The sequence below is a fragment of the Ailuropoda melanoleuca genome, chromosome 9, assembly GCF_002007445.2.
Source record: "Ailuropoda melanoleuca isolate Jingjing chromosome 9, ASM200744v2, whole genome shotgun sequence".
NCBI classification, from domain to species: Eukaryota; Metazoa; Chordata; class Mammalia; order Carnivora; family Ursidae; genus Ailuropoda; species Ailuropoda melanoleuca.
The window spans coordinates 28,084,581-28,101,700 of record NC_048226.1 but is presented as its reverse complement, the minus strand read 5'-3'; the positions used below and the strand labels follow the sequence as shown (position 1 = coordinate 28,101,700).

The window sequence follows — 17,120 nt, the reverse complement described above, 5'->3', positions numbered from 1 at the left end:
CCTGACATGAGGCTTGAACCCAGGAACCTGAGATCATGACCTGAGCCGACGGCAGATGCTCAACCAACTGAGCCACCCGGGCCCCCAACCTGTGTAATTCTTATGACTATTTCAGCACCAAACAGCAAGACCACATTTGTTATAATAGCAACTGAAATATGTCAGGTATACATTCAATTGTAACATGATTCTTTTATCAAAAAGGAAAAAAAATAACATGCAGCAAGAATAATTCAAGGATAGAGAACACTCACTAGCCAAATATAGGAAACGGAGAAGGTAAGATAATGTATAATTCAACAAAACCTATTCTAAATTCTAGATTTATCTGGAAGAGCAAAGAAAAACAAATATATAAAAAGATAGGACATTTCATTTTTAATCAGTCAAAAATGAAGAGTTCTGGACAATGTCAAATTCCACACACCATAATGCTATAGTTACACGTTAAATATAATTACTATCTATACATATGCAAAAATATAAAGTTCTATTTCATACAATAAAACCCTTTATAGAAACCATTTTAAAAGTAAGCAGAACTTCTCAACATTAAAATGTGAGGTGTAAGTCCTTCTAAAGGTTCCTTTAAAGGTTTTAAAACAAAATGCTAAATCTAAAAACAATGTCCTTTCTGTCAGTTCCCAAATTAAATCTACTTAAAACAAAAGAAAAATTGATAGCTCAGTCACATACTATTTAAATAATATTGTTCAGGCATCTCTAAAATCCTCCATTTTTTTCAAGTATGGAAATAGAACTCAAATATCCCACAATACAGTACTAAACAGATGGAATATTTAGGAAAGACTTTGTTGTCATATGGCACAATATTGTTTTATTTCTTCAATACATTTTGAAATAAATACCAGGTTTTGTTTCATTTTTCTTCTAAAAGGCCAAAATTACAATCTACATTTAAGATAATTTTGACTGTGGTAAGACTTGAGTGTAAAATATAACATCAATATTTTATCACAAAAGTAAAGCTGGTAACAAATTATAAAAGAAGACAGTATTCTATTCAGATCTACCCAGGGATTAAAGCTCATCATGATAGAAATATTCATCATGAAGCTGTCTGCCATAATCTGTAGCTTCACTGGTTAGAAACAAGTCCTGGTTCTCCATAATCTCTGCTTCCGAGAGCTTTCTGTCACTATTCAAATCCATTTCGTCAATTAGGTGAAGAGCCTTTAAGACAAAACAAAACAAATCAAGTATAACAAGTATTTTAGCGAGATGTTCACATTTCAGTGTGATCTGATTGGTCAAAATCATTCAGGTATGCCAAGTACTCATTACTGTCTGAGTATCTCAAAATATTACATATTATAAGCATGGCTGTCTACAGCTTTTCTCACTATCCTCCTTCTTGATTTCTGCTAGGTTCTGCCTCCTCCCCACTCAACCCTTATTTAAGATATCTCAAGGTTAAGCCAAATTAATATAACCCACTTTGGGCCCCTATAGGTAAATTATAAACTTTTATTATTCAATTCATTGTGCGATCAAATTAATACACGATACAATCTTAACTTCCTTGTCTCCTTGACAATCTAAAACAGCTCACAGATTTAAGTCAAGAAATAGCAATGCACGGATCCTATTTTAAATAAACAACTACATTACTTCTTCCTTTGGCTTAAGGCTTTGAACTTCCTTTCCTATCAATAGCACCTAATCTGGGGGAGGAAGTGGGGGATTATAATCACTTTCTAACACTTACCTCTTCTTGTGCAATGCCCTGATTATTGGGTACTACCCAAGACAACAGCTCTTGGGGATCGAGCTTGCCATTGGTATCTTTGTCATAATCATTCAGGAATCTATCTTTCTCAACAAGTATCCACTCTGGATCTTCATTTGCTGCTTAATGGCAAAAATAAAACACAATATACATACACAAGAATGTAACATGTATCCAATAAGTTTGGTACAACCCTAGAATAAAGGAAATGAACTTAAAGCTTACTACATAAAGGAAGCCCAATGAAATAGATCTGCTTATGTGAAAAGTCCTGACATAAGAACACACTATATTTTTCAAAAGTGACACTTAAGTCTAAATAGCTCAGAGTTTCTAAATCGATGTGCATTATCACAAACTAGTAAGTCTGTTAACTGCTCTTACTTGTTCTGGTATCTAGTTTTCCCACAGTTGAGCTGGGTAATGTTTTTATGTACACCGTGTGACTATATAAAGCTTCTTACATGTGCTTATAAAATAATACCATGTGTAATTTTAAAGTGAGATCCACAGTAAGTGATGCTTTCAAGCAACAATTCTGAAAAGACAGCTGTGAACAGAAAAAGCTGCATATGTAAACTCCAATTTCAAACACTCATAAGACACCTTCTATAGCAGTATTTATAGTATTTTGTTTCTCTTTTAAGATCTACATGCAAAGGTACGGATTTTATTTAGAAATATCAACCTTTACTTCCTCGCCCATTTGAATTGAGAATTACATTATATTTGTTTGAAAAGGAAGAAAAATCTTTGAATCCAGACGTGGAACTAAAAGTGAGCGAGACTGTATTGTCGCGTAAGCTGTGAGGCCTTCTGTTTTGCTTGTATTATATTTAACTTGGCAGGACGAGCAGAAATCAGATCCACTTCTTGTTCCATTTTCCAGTCAAACACAGCTCCCAATGAGCAAGACTGTCTCTCAACTCCTTTCTTCTTTAATTCCATGCTCTTTTCCCTCCTTCACACATCCAGGGTACTTACTTGGATCTCGCCTGTAGTCACCAAGAAATTCTTCCAAACTAACAAATCCATCACCATTTTTGTCATGTTCTTCCAAAGCCTCTTGAATGACAAATTCCTATTCCATGTTCATAAAAAATCAAAATAAAATAATTAGTAACAAAATCTTCCCACCGCCATCTGAATCTATTCCAGTATAGAACTTCTTTAGGAATAACCATTTTTGTTGTCCATTCTTGCAAGACAATCTTTCTCAACGGTGGAATGTAGAGGCAGGAATAAAACTGCAAGTACTGAGTAGCTTTAAATTCAACATCTTTAAGCTTCTGCTATCGAGAAAAACTCCATGATGCCCTCCTAAACAACCTGGGCACTAAATTCAAACTCCTATTTTCTGCATGTTCCCCTCCTTCTCCAGAAGGACACCTCTTACTACCCTGGTCCTCCTTAACTCCGTTTTCCCTCCAGGCCATTAACCCCAAAAGAACCCTTGTCTTAGATCCCTTTGCACAGAACTCTTGTTCTGCCTCCAAATCGAAATCAAAGGTGCCAGTCCCCCGTACACCTACACCTTCTTGCTTCCTCTTCCACCAAATCTACCCCATCCACCCAAACCTGTTCCTCATTCTTATCACGGCTTATCAACCAATCCTGTCTAACCAAAGATTACATGATTTCTAGTTATACCTGACCCAAGATGACCTGTTTAATGGCCAGCTGTTTCAGTTCTTCCCTTATTACCTTCCTATATCTTCTTCTACCTTTTCTTACTTTGCCAGTCTCCACCCTGCACAGCAGACCCACAACACGTTCTCCTTTATTCCAGAATCATAAAGTCTAAAAGAAAGAGAAACAGAAATACAAACCTAATCCTTATAAATTAATTTTTTCCCATTTCAGTGGGCTCTCACTGCAGCTTGGAAGTCTGTCTCTGCCTCAATTTCCCTAACACATACTCTAAAGCTGGTTTTTGAAAACTTCACTTTGAGTCTTACCGAAACACTCTCTAAATACTCTTTTGGCAAAGACCCACCCATCTTCCAAACAAGGTACATGGCTTCTGAAATGCCTGTTTACCAGCATTGCATTTTCCCCCTTTAATTATGTCTATTTTTAGGCCTATTCCTCTCATCCTTCCCTTCAATCTTAGGAGTTAAAGTTATCTTTCCCCCTTCACTAGGGTGAAGCCCTCAACAGTCTTCCTAGATCCCATCCTTTCTCGTTTCCTGAATGCTTTCTTTCACTCTTAACTCTGGCCTCCCCTAAGGCTCCACTCTCTTCTCTGTTAGCTCCTTCTTCTATGGCTTTAAACACATTCAAGTCCTCTGCACTTTTTAATTACCATTCTGGTTTCTTTTCTCCCATGCCAGGTCTCTTATAGGTTACATTTACTATTCTCATTTCCTCACTACCTGCTGTCACCCAAATACCTTTCAACCTGGATTCTGGCATCGCAACTGTAACGAAAATATATTCTCCAAAGTCTCCAAGTCTAGCCATACCTGAGGGCTTCCTTTATATCTGTATGAAGTAATAGTTAAATACAAGTTGTTAATTCTTAAAAAAAATCAAATGTTACAGATTTTATATATAGAAATCAGGGGATCTTAACCAGAGATCCAAAGATTACTTTTAGAGAATCTGAGAATCTCTTGAAATTATGATCCCCTATTTTGTGTATATGAGCGTATGTGACTTTTCTGGGACAGAGTCCATAGACTGCTTATTTTTATTTATTATTTTTGTGAGAAAGAGAGAGTGTGTGTGAGTGCGCACACTTACATGTGATTGCGAGGAGGGAAGGGTTGAGGGGAGGGTGAGAGGGAGATCTTAAGCAGGCTTCACACCCAGTGCTAGCCTGGCGAGCCTGGCACTGGGCTTGAGCTAACAACCCTGAGATTATGACCTGAGCCAAAATCAAGAGTGGCATGCTTAACGCTAAGCCACTCAGGCACCCCGATTGCTCCTTATTTTTAAAGGAGTCTTGATCCAAGATAAGAATCACTGATTAAAATGATTATTCCTCCATTCAAGTAATCCTCTTGGGAAACAACAGACTTATTTCAATAATGTTGCCATGGTTAAAATAAATTTTGGAACTATATGAATGAAAGTAATTCTAAATTCTAACTTTTAATCCAAATCACCTAGTTGATTTTGTACTCTGCCTTTTCCTTCATCAGACATATCCTTAAATGGAAAAAGTGATTCACCAAAACAAATTAAGGTACATATGAATTAATGAAGCTGTTCTGACTGAGACACCACTTTATGGTCACACCTCTTATGTGCTGCAATCAATTCCAGCTCAGCACAGAGAGCACCCTTTCCCATCTTGACCACCCCATTCTGCCAAAAGTACAACCATTTTAATCATTTTACACAAGCTCAAAACCTCAGAATCATCTCTGACTCTTCCTTTCTCTTCTCATACTTATTTAGTCAGTCAACATTCCTGCTTGTACTTTCTTCAAAATGTTGTTCACGTCCATTTCATTCCATTGCCACATTGTACTCGGAGGCCGCAGCACATTATGCCCAAATTATTTCATTGCTTTCACTGGTCATTCCCCTCCCGTCTTCAATTCAATTATTCCTTAATTCCACCAGAGAATCAACATCCAGCATGTTCTGCCTGCCATGCTAGGCAGGGTTCAATTAGCTTGTCTCAACTTAATTTTGGCACTTAAATTGTGCCCAGCATTGTTCTAAAATTAGGTTTGTGCCAAGTGAGAAATCAGAAGCCTCAATGGCAAAAGTGGTGGCAACAGCTGTATCTTGCCACTGAGCTATGGAGAAAAATGTTATCTGCAGTCTTATTATTCAAGGCAGCAGCTTCTAACCATGACCCACTTAACATAAAGCTACATCTTCCCTCCCTGAAATATCGAGAGAACCAAGCCACACAGCTAGAGGCTGAGGGTAAGGCTAGACAAGAAACCTTAATATAAATGTTTAGTCTATTTTCTACAAAGCTATTTGTTATATTAGTCTTTACTCTCCAACATGATAGTTCCTTTTCTCGAGAAGCTTTCCAAGTCATAGTAGGGACTCAATCAATGTTTGTTGAGTTAAATCTAGAGTTCAACAAAAATTCTGAAGAACTGGTACTTCTTTTAAGTACTAAAGGGATGAGAGGACTCATTAAGCCTCTTGCTGTAAACACATTAGCTTCAGTAGCAGCTGCACCACCCCCCCCCAAAACCCAATGAAAAGGGATCCAAAGGTGGTTAAGTTTTCCCAGAGCCAAAGTTTTTGCAAGTGATGTTGTAAACTAAATAGGAAGCATATCGGAAAACAGAGAAAAGTCTGAAAGCTACAAAAAGACAAGAAAGGCAATGTAGGTAATGTGGCTGTGCAGGAGAAAACAGCCAGGAAGGTTTACCTTCTCCCTCCATATGACGGAAATTTACCTTCTCCCTCCTCATCAGCACCCCTCCTCCCACCACCAAAATCCCTTTCCCACCCCATCTTAAGTGGGGAGAACTTTGGATCTTGCCGTCAAAATTCCGGTTGCCCCATACAATTCATTTTAATGACTTAGAAAAAAACAGGTTTTAAAGTTTTGGTCACTCAAGAACTCTCTTGAATTTTTCTTCCTTACCGTCATATAATCAACTTCTTCAGGATGCTCAAAAGCAATAAATTCTTCAAGATTCAAACCAGGACCTGAATCTTGGTTCGCTTTCTCAAATCGCTTCTTGTCCTTTAAATGAAGCTTTGAAAATTAAACATTGAACACGATTAAGGTCTCATCCATGTGGAAACATCATTATACATACTTTGAAAATTACATACTATGTGAAATCTAAAGTACATTCTCATACTTTATCTTATCTTCACATCATCCCCTTGAAGGTAGGTTAGAAAAATCACAAACATTTATGAGAAGAAATAGAGACACCACCTCTAGAGTCAGAGATGCAGATCTGAATTCCAGCAACGCCACTTACCAGTTGTGGTAAGAGCATTTTGCCTAACTTAGGGCAAACTGCTTAACCTCTCTGGTTTCCTCAACTATAAAATCAGGATAAAAATCTCTATTAAGCAATTGGGATGAGGACCCCATCAAGCAATTAGTAAGCCTGAGCATTAAAAAAATATGTTACATTTTACATATTATTATTACTGAGGGAAAATGGAAATTAAATGATTTGTTGAGAGGGATGTCAGAAATGCAGCTAAAATACATTGGACTCTGATCCTCCCTGTTCTTCTACAGTACTGCACACTCTCTTCTTTTACAATCTCAGCTGTTTTGAATGCCCAAAAAGCAATAAATTCAGACTATGTGTTAATTCTTGATATGCCATTTTCAAAATGGTAAACACATTTTTCTACTCTTTCCCACCCATCTTCCTTTTTCTCTCTCTGTGAAGTATGCTCAAGTAGTAAATCAAGTAACAGCCGCCAGGGACAAGGCTGTTTTTAATGCATTTCTCTAAGGTAGTTCTGTAATCAAGAGCCTTGGAAGCCAAGAGTACTATACTGCTCATCCTGCCTAAATTCCATTTCAAGTATTTCTGGGAAAAACTCTCCTTTCTATAAACTATATGTAGTAAACAGCACATTTAAAAAAACACACAATTTCAAATATTTTAGGAGCTTTTAATTTATGTGTCTCACTGCTGAAAAGAAATGCTCTTTTCAGTTTTCTAGAACAGAGGTTAGGTGGCATTTACTGAACACTACTTCTTTTACAATGACTGATTTACAGTGGAGAGGCTCACTTCTTCCCCCAAAGAATTCATCTTTTAAACCATCCAGCTTCCATTAGCCAGTTATACTTACCAAATCACGACGGAAAAACAACAACAAAAAACTTGTTTCCAAATAGCTGCTTTTAACTTAACATTTCTTAATTTCAAATAACTAGACCAAATAATTTACACTTGACGTTCAGGGGTTTAACACAGGGAGAAGCAGACAAACAAGAATTTGAGATACTTTGTTGAGTCAATCAAGCTCTTTTTGAATAAACCACTATTCAAAATACTAAGTGCATAGATTTCCTTATGAAAGAACCCTTCAGTTTGGAGCAAAAAGGTCCATGTTTCAGCAGCAGGAGCTGAATTTGGCCAAATCTGCCTACGGAAATTTCGAAAGGATTTCTTTTAGCAAGTTCAGATTGTTTTTTAAAAAATTAAGGAAAGTAGTTTTCTGGTTTACATTTCTCAGATTTTTAAAATAAAATTAAATAATGAGATTTTTAAAAGCAGTTTTACTCATGGTCATTTGAAGAAAACAATTTAAGAGCAACCCAAATTAAAGAAGCCAATACACAGAAAGATGGTTTTTCCAAAATGGCAAAAGATAACAAAAAAGGCTGTCAGTTTCATAAAACCTCAGCACATTTTTTTCTTCTGTGTAAAAATGTTGTATTCTAGTGGAGAGTAGAAGGTGCTACATACAGTAGTAAAAAGGTAGAGATAATCATTTATTTTTATATTGTAACAGAAAATTGTGAAGCACAAAACTGCCATCTTTTGGTAGATTAATGATTTTACATGAGGAAATATATAATGTGTGATACCAGAACAAAAGTCTAGGTCTTAAAAATTCTGATTAGCCACATGCCAGAATATATCTTACATAAATAAATATTGCTTGTACATGCACGTTCAGCAGCTGGCTTTGGAAATTAGACCAACTGAACTTTTGCCAGGTAGGTCCCCAAACTTTAATTACCCTGCTTAAAAGTGCTGACTGTAATTGTTCATCATTACATAAAGAAATGCTTTTTCAGGCATTTCACAGCACAAGAGGGTCGTTACTACAGGTTATCTCTATTCTCTACATGGAAACTTATTAAAAATAAGATAAAATGCAGGCATCAATTTTTTTTTTTAAGATTTATTTATTTGAGAGAAAGTACAGGGGAGGGGGGAGCAGCAGAAGGAGAGGGAGAGAGAGAATCTCAGGCAGACTCCAGGCTGAGTACAGAGTCTGACTGGGTTCCATTTCACAAACCTGAGATCATGACCTGAGTTGAAAGCAAGAGTTAGAAGCTTAACTGAATGAGCCCCCCAGGTTCCGCTTTGTTGTTGTTTTAATAGGCTTCCATGTAGAAAAAGTGTCTTTTATTTAGATATTCAATTACTTTTGATGGTTAGTTACGGCATAACGTTAAGTCTGTAACTTTGATTAAGACTGATTCATTCTTCATCCTTGCTTTTTTATTTTGAAGAATAATGCAGAAGATTCTGGGTTCATCTTTATACCCCACGTCCACTTTTAGGGGGTTTGTATCAAATTCTAATAAAGCATTATGTGATTAGAACTTCATGTAGAGACATGAAGAGAGACATGAGTTATCTCTTGTAGGGATATTCCTGGGTTGTCAGAGAATAACCAATAGGACTCCCAATGAGAAGTGTTAATTTTAGGGATCCATCAATTCCTTAACACTATTAAGATCTATCTAATTCATTCTTAAAAAGTACAGTCTTATAATCAACACGTACTGAGTACCTGGGTGGTGAACATTGTATTAGAATCAGACATTTTTTAGAACAAAACTGCTCACAAGCAGTTTATATTAATGAGTCCTGTATCTCTTCAAAGTGAAGATTTTCTTCTCAACACTACCATCTGTTACTAATTATACCCTCCTCCCAATAATACAGACTCAAGAAACCACACAACGCATTTCTCATATTCTGATGGGATAGTTATTAAATCTTTTGGGTGTCAAAAGTAAAAAAAAAAAAAAAAAAAAAAAAAAAGGACACAATTACAATCTGATTCTAGTAATATTTTAAATACTGTATTTAACTTCTCTCTTGTTACCTAGCAGGGAAATCATAATATCACACCATGGTTTGGTTTTAGAAAAGTCACAAAACTCGAATGGTGCTTTTAAGATTAATTAATTCCTACAGGATATCTTTAGACAGACAAATCCCAAATCTCATTGTCATTTGTTTCTTTTTTTAGCACTAAGTAGTAAAAAGACTGATTTCCACTCTCTTCAATCTGCTGTAAGATGAAGACCTAAATAAGGAGGAAAAAAGTGAAAAGGAATCTTAACTAATCTAAAGCTGATATAGTTAACCAATGCTTTGACAATTTTAAAGCTAATTATATATTAAATATTAAATATAAACTTATGTGAATCACACACGCTTTCTTCAACAATATTCTCTTAAATCAACAGAGAACTGTTTACCAGTCCAACTACTACAATAGTATATTTAATAATACAGTACAATAAATATATTACTATTTCTCCATACTATTATTATCCCCATTTTTTCATATGAGGAAACTGAGGCATAAGGAAGTTTCATAACTTACCCACATCTACACAACTGTTAAGTTATACAGCTGGATGTGAAGCTGGCCAGACTGGCTCCAAGGCTGAAGCCCTTGAACTCTACAATGGTGGCATATGCATAGCATATGCATAATCATTAGCAGAAAAAGCAAACTACTTTGTGTTAGTGATGGCCTATAGAGTTCAAGTGGCCAATATGGTTCTAAAATAAACAGCATGTACGATGATAAATATGGCTGCAACAAAAACTAAAAGATAGGTACTACGATGGGGACACGTTAAGGAATGGAAGAGGCTCAGACGTTTTCCAAGCACCCTTGACTAATATTTTGGTAATAACAGTTTGCAACAAGGTATTTGGTTTTGTTTTTTCCACATATAAAAACATATCTTTTCAAAAAATGTCTTTATAACGGGAGCATCGGTGGCTCAGTCAGTTAAGCTGAATCTTGATTTCAGCTCAAGTCATGATCTCAGGGTCCTGGGATCAAGCCCTGAATCAGGCTCTGCTCTGGGGGGGGGGGTCTGCTTGTCCCTCTCCCTCCCTCTCCCTGCATGTTCTCTCATGCACACGCACATGCACTCTCTCTCTCAAATAAATAAAATCTTTATTTAAATATAAAAAGTCTTTATAATTACCTTTGAAATACAGAGGTATTGAAATAGCAATTTCTCAAGCTTATAGTCCTTTGTCTTGAAAAGTTCCTACAAATTACTAAAAGTTCTTATTAATTCCTAAATAAAAATGGTCTTCCTCACTTCTGCTTAAGAAGCATTAGAACAAGACATCTTTTAATTTTGACAAATTAAACCATGAAAATCAACGAAACTTATAGTGATACTAAATCTTCAAAACTGAGTTATTTTAAATGGTACAGCTTCTATGGAAGACCATATGACAGTTCCTCAAAAAAATTAAAAATAGAATTACGATATGATCCAGCAATTCCATTTTGGGGTATATACACAAAAGAATTAAAAGCAGGGTCTCAAAGGGGTATTTGTACTCCCATGTTCATAACAGCATTACACACAATAGCCAAAAAGTTGAAGCAACCCAAGTGTCCATCAGTAGATGGATAAACAAAATGTGCTATATACACACAATAGACTATTACTCGGTCTTAAAAAGGAAATTCTCACACACACTACAACATTATGAGAACATCATGTTAAGTGAAGTAAGCTACTCACAAAAAGACAAAAATATGTATGATTCCACTTATATGAGATACCAAGAGTAGTCAAATTCAGAGACAGAAAGTAGAATGGTGGTTGCCAGGGGCCTGGGGGAGAAGGAATGGGGAGGTGTTGTTTAATGGGTTTAGAATTTCAGTTTTGCAAGGTGAAAAGAGTTCTGGAGATGGGTTGTATAACAATGTAAATGTACTTAACACTACTGAACTGCACACTTAAAAATGGTCACATTTTATGTGTATTTTATTACAATTTAAAATTTTTTTAATAGTTATTTTATACAAAACTATCTGTTTAAAAATGGGAATGGGCCTCTATAGTCAGGAACTGATATAAAACTGTTCAATAAAAACAAAAAATAAAATATTGAGATATTCAAAATACACTAAAAAGCAGCTCGAAATGAGGACAAATGATGCTGCTGAGAAAAACAGATGCAAGGATAATTTAGGTAGTGCAGAATAAGAGGTCAAAATCCGGCTAGAAAGGAAACCATCAAAATGACCACTGAAGTGGAACCAGTGATTGCCCAGAGAACAAGCCATCCCAATCTATGACCTCAGACCCTCTTGTGCTCATTCATGCAGGAAGGAAAACTGAACGGATATGATCAAAAGGAACAGCCTGTGCACAGGTACTCACTCACCTGCCTAAAAGACTCTTCTTCTGCATCATCCAGAGCAGTGTTCTCATCAAAGTCGATCACACGATCATACATCTGAATGTTGTATTCATCCCATGACACACTACCATCACTGTTTTTGTCATATTCAACAAACTGCTGTTTTGCTTCTTGCATAGCATAATGTTTAAAAGACATCTGAATCCAGGAACTGAGTTCTCCTGTGAGAATTTCCCAGAACACAAATGAATGTTGACAGTAATTCTGATATTTACAGAAGTGAAGGTTTCTAAACTTTCTCTAAAAGAAAAAAAAAAAAAAACAAACCTTGAGCGTTTTCAAATACTGAGTGAGAATTGGCCTGGTTGTATCCATAGAAATAGGAGTAGAAGGTGTGAGAGTGGTTTGGAGTCCAAGAATATAACAATATGTGATCCAAATAGAATGCGAGTTCCTTCAGTACAGAGTTTGGGTATGTTTTGTTTATTGAGGTACTCTAAATGCCTAGAAAGTACCTGGCTTAATCAATTATTTGTTAAATGAATTACCAATTGGCTAAAATAGTACTTGACTTTTAAAAATTATCATCCACAAAACTGCAGATGTTTGCTAACTATCATCACAGGTCTCTCAGGAAGCACAAAAATGTTAATAATGACCTATTTATTCTAATATGTATTAGAAAAAAAGTGTTTTCCATTTATGAAAGTAATATGAAGTTTCCCTTTAAAATAAATTTTATGTTGAGGTGAATCAAAACCACGTTAAGGAAATAATAGAAGGTAAGCAGCTAGGGCCTAAACTGTGAAAATGTATTCAAGTGACTGAAGTTTGAGAAACATTGTTACAGTATATGTCCTTGAACAATCATAAAACTTCTGGAGGAAATTTTAACAAAAGTTATGGGTAGCAATTATGACTTAAGCCCTTCTTGCAAAAAGCTCGCTGTCTTGGTACCTGAAGACATGGGGGAAAGTTTCTAAATCTCTAATGTCCACATTCAGGTCAACTTTAAAAAATCTAGTCAGAGATATTTACTACACTGCATTATAGAAAAAAGGTGGTAGGGAGAAGGACATGTATAAATGCAAAGATAGCAAGAGTATAGTATTTGGTTTAAAGGTAATGCACCATTTGGTTTAAAGAGTAGTACCCCTTTATTGATCTGGGGGAGGTCAGGTGAGTATAAAAGACACTTTGTCTTTCCTGAAACTCTAAATTAAGGCAGAATTATAATTATTATAGCAACCATGTACTGAACAATTATTATACATCAGGTCCTCCACATATGTTGTCTCTGATCTTCAAAACAACGCAATTCTTATCATTTTCCATTTACATTTCTAATCTAATCTATTCTACAGTTCAAGAAATTGCCATTTGGAATTGAGGACTCAGCCAGTAAGTAGTAGAATCCAGATTCAAAAATATTTGGCTCCAAAGCCCAAACTCTTTCCACCAAATTTTGTTCTTTCTCAAGAACCTGAGTCCAGTCCTGGACTTTAAAGTGCAAATTAGCAAACTTCTCTGAAGGGTCCTTCAGGTACAATGAGGGTTTCTTATAGTTTATTTAAAGAGATCATCGTGACATAATAGAATACAGAATGGAAAGGGGGCCAGAAACATGGGTTCACACTTCAGCTCTGTCATAAGGGGCAAGTTTGCCCTCTCAAGTTTTTGTTTTCTCATAAGTAAGGTGAAGGTTTGAACTAAGTTCCTTTTAACTTTAAAATTTTTTAAAGTTTACTATTAAATATTTGAATATTTACAGGCCCTTACAGACAGATACCACAGTCTTCCAAATCAATTTTTTCTGTGTGCTTGCCAGTGTAACCAAAGATGGACCTATTCTTAGTGGACAACTAGAAGCTAAAGCTTTTGTTTTTATTTAGAGAAACCAAAACCTTAATATTCCTGAGAGCACCAATTTTACTGACAACACATCCTAAATTTACCAATTAGTTTGCAATTCTCTCTCCAACAACTTCAGTCCTTAGATGGTGAGCAACATTTAAATAAGAGTTACAGCAAAATATCTCCTGAATTTTTTTGGAAGATCAACTTGGAAACTTGATAGGGTTCACCACTTGAATTAAGCAACGAGAGACAGTTGCAAAGCAACTGAATATTCTTTTAATATTCTGTGCATTTCATTTCTGACTGGAGAACCTACCTAAGAGCACTCAGATTTTTTTTTTAAGTAAGCTCTACCCAACCTGGGGCTTGTACTCATGACCCAGAGATCAAGAATTGCATGCTCCACCAACTGAGCCAGCCAGGTGCCCCTCAGACTTTTTTAGGTGAAGGATATTAAAAAAATTTGGCTTCTAATTTGGCTTTGCCACTCATTTTAGAAAGGCACTTACCCCCTGGACTTCAGTATCTTCAGCTCTACAAAGAGAGGTGGACAAGATGATTCTAAGACCCCTACCAGCTGTAATAATTTGTGATTATCATAAATTCACATGCAACAGGTCTTCCTCTACTTATAAAAAAGATGCAAATTCTTAAATTCCTAATGAAATATAATCAAAAGAGCAATAAATCACGTAATGCCATAAGAAGGTTTCTGACATGTTGTTGACAATGATAAAAGTCATATGAGGAAAATGGTGTTTCTTCAATGCATGACTTACACATATCAACTGAGTCAACGATGTTTATGTATTACTGGAGAAAGTCCTGAATTTTACTTGGGACCTATATTTAAAGATTTCCAGATATAAAACCAACTCAACATGTCCTTTTTTCCCCTTCTCACGGTACACGTCTCATTTGTTGCAACACCAGCAATCTACACCCGACAGCCCTGCTTAAACGTTTGTGTTTCTAATCTACAAAGCGATTTCTCCATTGTTAGTTGTGCAGGACGTCCTTACTTTCCGTGAGAAAGCCATCTGAGTCCAAGTCAATTTTCTTTATGATTGACTTCAGTCTTTTGTGTTGCTCTTCGGGGGAGAGTTTAACATATTCATCGACTTCTTCCTTTGGGGGTAAGCGATACACAGAGGGGTAAAGCATTACTATCAGTGGAGCAAAATGGTGGAAAAATATAAGGCTACCAGAAGCCTTCTCTGCCCAGGGATTCTGGGGTGACCCACACCTGCTCTCTAAGGCCCTTGCCTCCTATACACCCTCAATGACCAAGCCCCGTGTCGGGAGGGTGGAAGGGATCCGGCTCCCGGGCCGCGCTATTTCCTCAGGCGTAGAGGCCTCGGGGTCCCCCAGAGAGTGAGCGGCGCCCCGCCCGGACCCCATTGTCAGGGCGCCCCGTCCAGGCCTCGCCTGGCCGTCCCTCTTTGTCCCGGGACAAAGCCCGCGGCAGCCGCGGTGCGAGGCCCGGGCCTCCCGTGCCTGGCCACCTCACCTGCCCGCCCAGCAGCGCCTCACGGTCATAGTCGCTGCGGTGCTCGCCCTGCGGGTAGTGCAGCTCCTCGGCGTCCCCGGCGCTGGCTGCCGCGGCGCACAGCAGCAGCAGCCCCAGCGCCGCGGGCCTCGGGCCCAGCCGCATCGCTCTCGCCCGCCGCGGACACACAGAGGCGAAGAAGGAGACCGGCGGGGGCTCAGGCCCGCGGCTGCGCTTCGCGGGCGGCTGCGGACTGGCGGTGCGGCGTACGTGGGGAGGAGGGAACGCGACGCGCAGGGGGCGGTGGCCGCCGTTCCTCCAGGTTTAGGGGCCTGAAGCCCGAACTACAACTGCTGGAATGGGGACGGCCAGGCCGAGGCCTATATGGCCCCGGCGGAGGGGCGGGGCGCCAGGCCGCGCCACTGATTGGGCCGCACGGCGCTGGGGGCGGGCCGCTGCGATGTGGCGGTCTGCAGCGGACCCAGCAGCTCCACGGTGCTAGCGAAGGCTGCCGGGAGGGGAAAACCCCGCCGGCGCCTTCCGCTGCCCCTCCGAAAACACGCCCCCACCTTCTCCCGCCCTGTCTCTTCCCGTCAGCCTTGTTACTGCCAGAAATTCCCTGTCCGGTCCATGTGTCCATTTGGCTTCCATCAATGCGAAAGGCTGCAGATTTGGGTGAAAAAAATACATGGTACCTAGAAAGATGTTTGTCTTGAGGAACCAACCTAAAGTATGCATTTCCCAGTCTTCAGTGTATGCCTCCTTATTTATTTCACCAGAGCAGAACGAACAAACCCAGCTACTGAAACCCAGGTATTTTTATCTGATGCTCAGTTTCGTGACTTATAAGTTCTGTGACCTTGGCCAAGTTACTTGGCTCTTAAAAACCTGTTTGCTTATTTATAAACTGGGCATAGTAATAAGATGACCTTAAAGAGTTGTGAAGATTAAATAAAATAATATAATGAGTTTAGAACAGTAGCTCACACGTATGGTAAAGTGTTCAATAAATGTGAGCTTACGTCCATGCGGGTAGAAAAGCAGACGATTGTACAGAAGGAATAGCTTAGCAAGTACCTAGGAAAACCTTCATGGATAGAATGCATATATCCGTGGCTTCTGTGCCGTGTCTGTCTGCAGGTCTGTGTAATTTCTGTACCTCGTCCTGAGCACACTAAACCCAAAGAAATTTGTAGGCTGCAGCCCGAGCCCTTTTCTTTCATTGATTGCTCTACTTAGGATCAAGCCTTTTCACACGGAAGAAAAGGCTTTCTGGAGCCTCTTTCTCTTCTCACAGTTTCTATTTGGATTGGGAGTAAGAATCCTGTTCCAAACTGAAAAACTGAGTGGGCACAAATCAGACAAATTTCCTGGGTCAGGATGGTATTTTATTGTTTTTGGTCAGAGACCATTGAAAGGTTTACAGAGCAAAGTTCAAATGAGATATTTTAAGTGTTATAAAGAGCGATGCAGAATAAAGTTTTAAGTTTCAGAGTCTAAATATAGACTATGCCTTAGAGTTGATTTCTCTAAAATAAATTAAAAAAAAAGAAAGAAAGAAAAGAAAAGAAAGGAAAAAACTTTTATCACCAAGCCATTTCAATTTTAACTTCAGTTTTGGGTTTTGAGGCAGTTTGTGAAAAAAGAGAGATAAAAGTCCCCAACTCAGCTTTGTACCTATTGTTCTCCAGTAAGTACAAGTTAACTTCGACTAGCTTCTGATGTGATTCCTGTTACAAAAGGTAGGATACAAGGTATTATGGAAGTTCTTCCATCTTCAAAGGCTCCACACATGGAGGTTTGGGGTCAAAGGAAATCTAGTGATATCTAGAGGCAGTGGGGTGAACAGCATAAACGTCTGAGCATCAGAAGCCATGGGCTCTGTCTTCCCTTAGCCCCTACACAGGCTGCTTTCCCTCCTTGAGCCTATTTTGTTCCTCTGTAGGAAAAGGATTGGGTTAGCTCA

General features: G+C 38.2%; 1 protein-coding gene across 2 annotated transcripts; it reads right to left on the bottom strand.

Annotated features, from left to right (window-relative positions):
• Positions 1-353: 353 nt before the first annotated feature.
• RCN2 (reticulocalbin 2) lies at positions 354-15,525 on the bottom strand. Of its 2 annotated transcripts, none has more exons than XM_002928713.4 (7): positions 15,176-15,525; positions 14,688-14,793; positions 11,833-12,029; positions 6,318-6,431; positions 2,735-2,831; positions 1,730-1,872; positions 354-1,194 (listed from the first exon to the last, which is right to left on the bottom strand). In XM_002928713.4, the coding sequence occupies exons 1-7, from the start codon at positions 15,317-15,319 to the stop codon at positions 1,042-1,044; spliced, it is 954 nt and encodes a 317-aa protein (XP_002928759.2). In that variant the 5' UTR covers positions 15,320-15,525; the 3' UTR covers positions 354-1,041. The 2 variants fall into 2 exon arrangements, with proteins under 2 accessions (XP_002928759.2, XP_034523893.1); XM_034668002.1 differs by having other exon boundaries at positions 1,730-1,869.
• Positions 15,526-17,120: the final 1,595 nt, after the last annotated feature.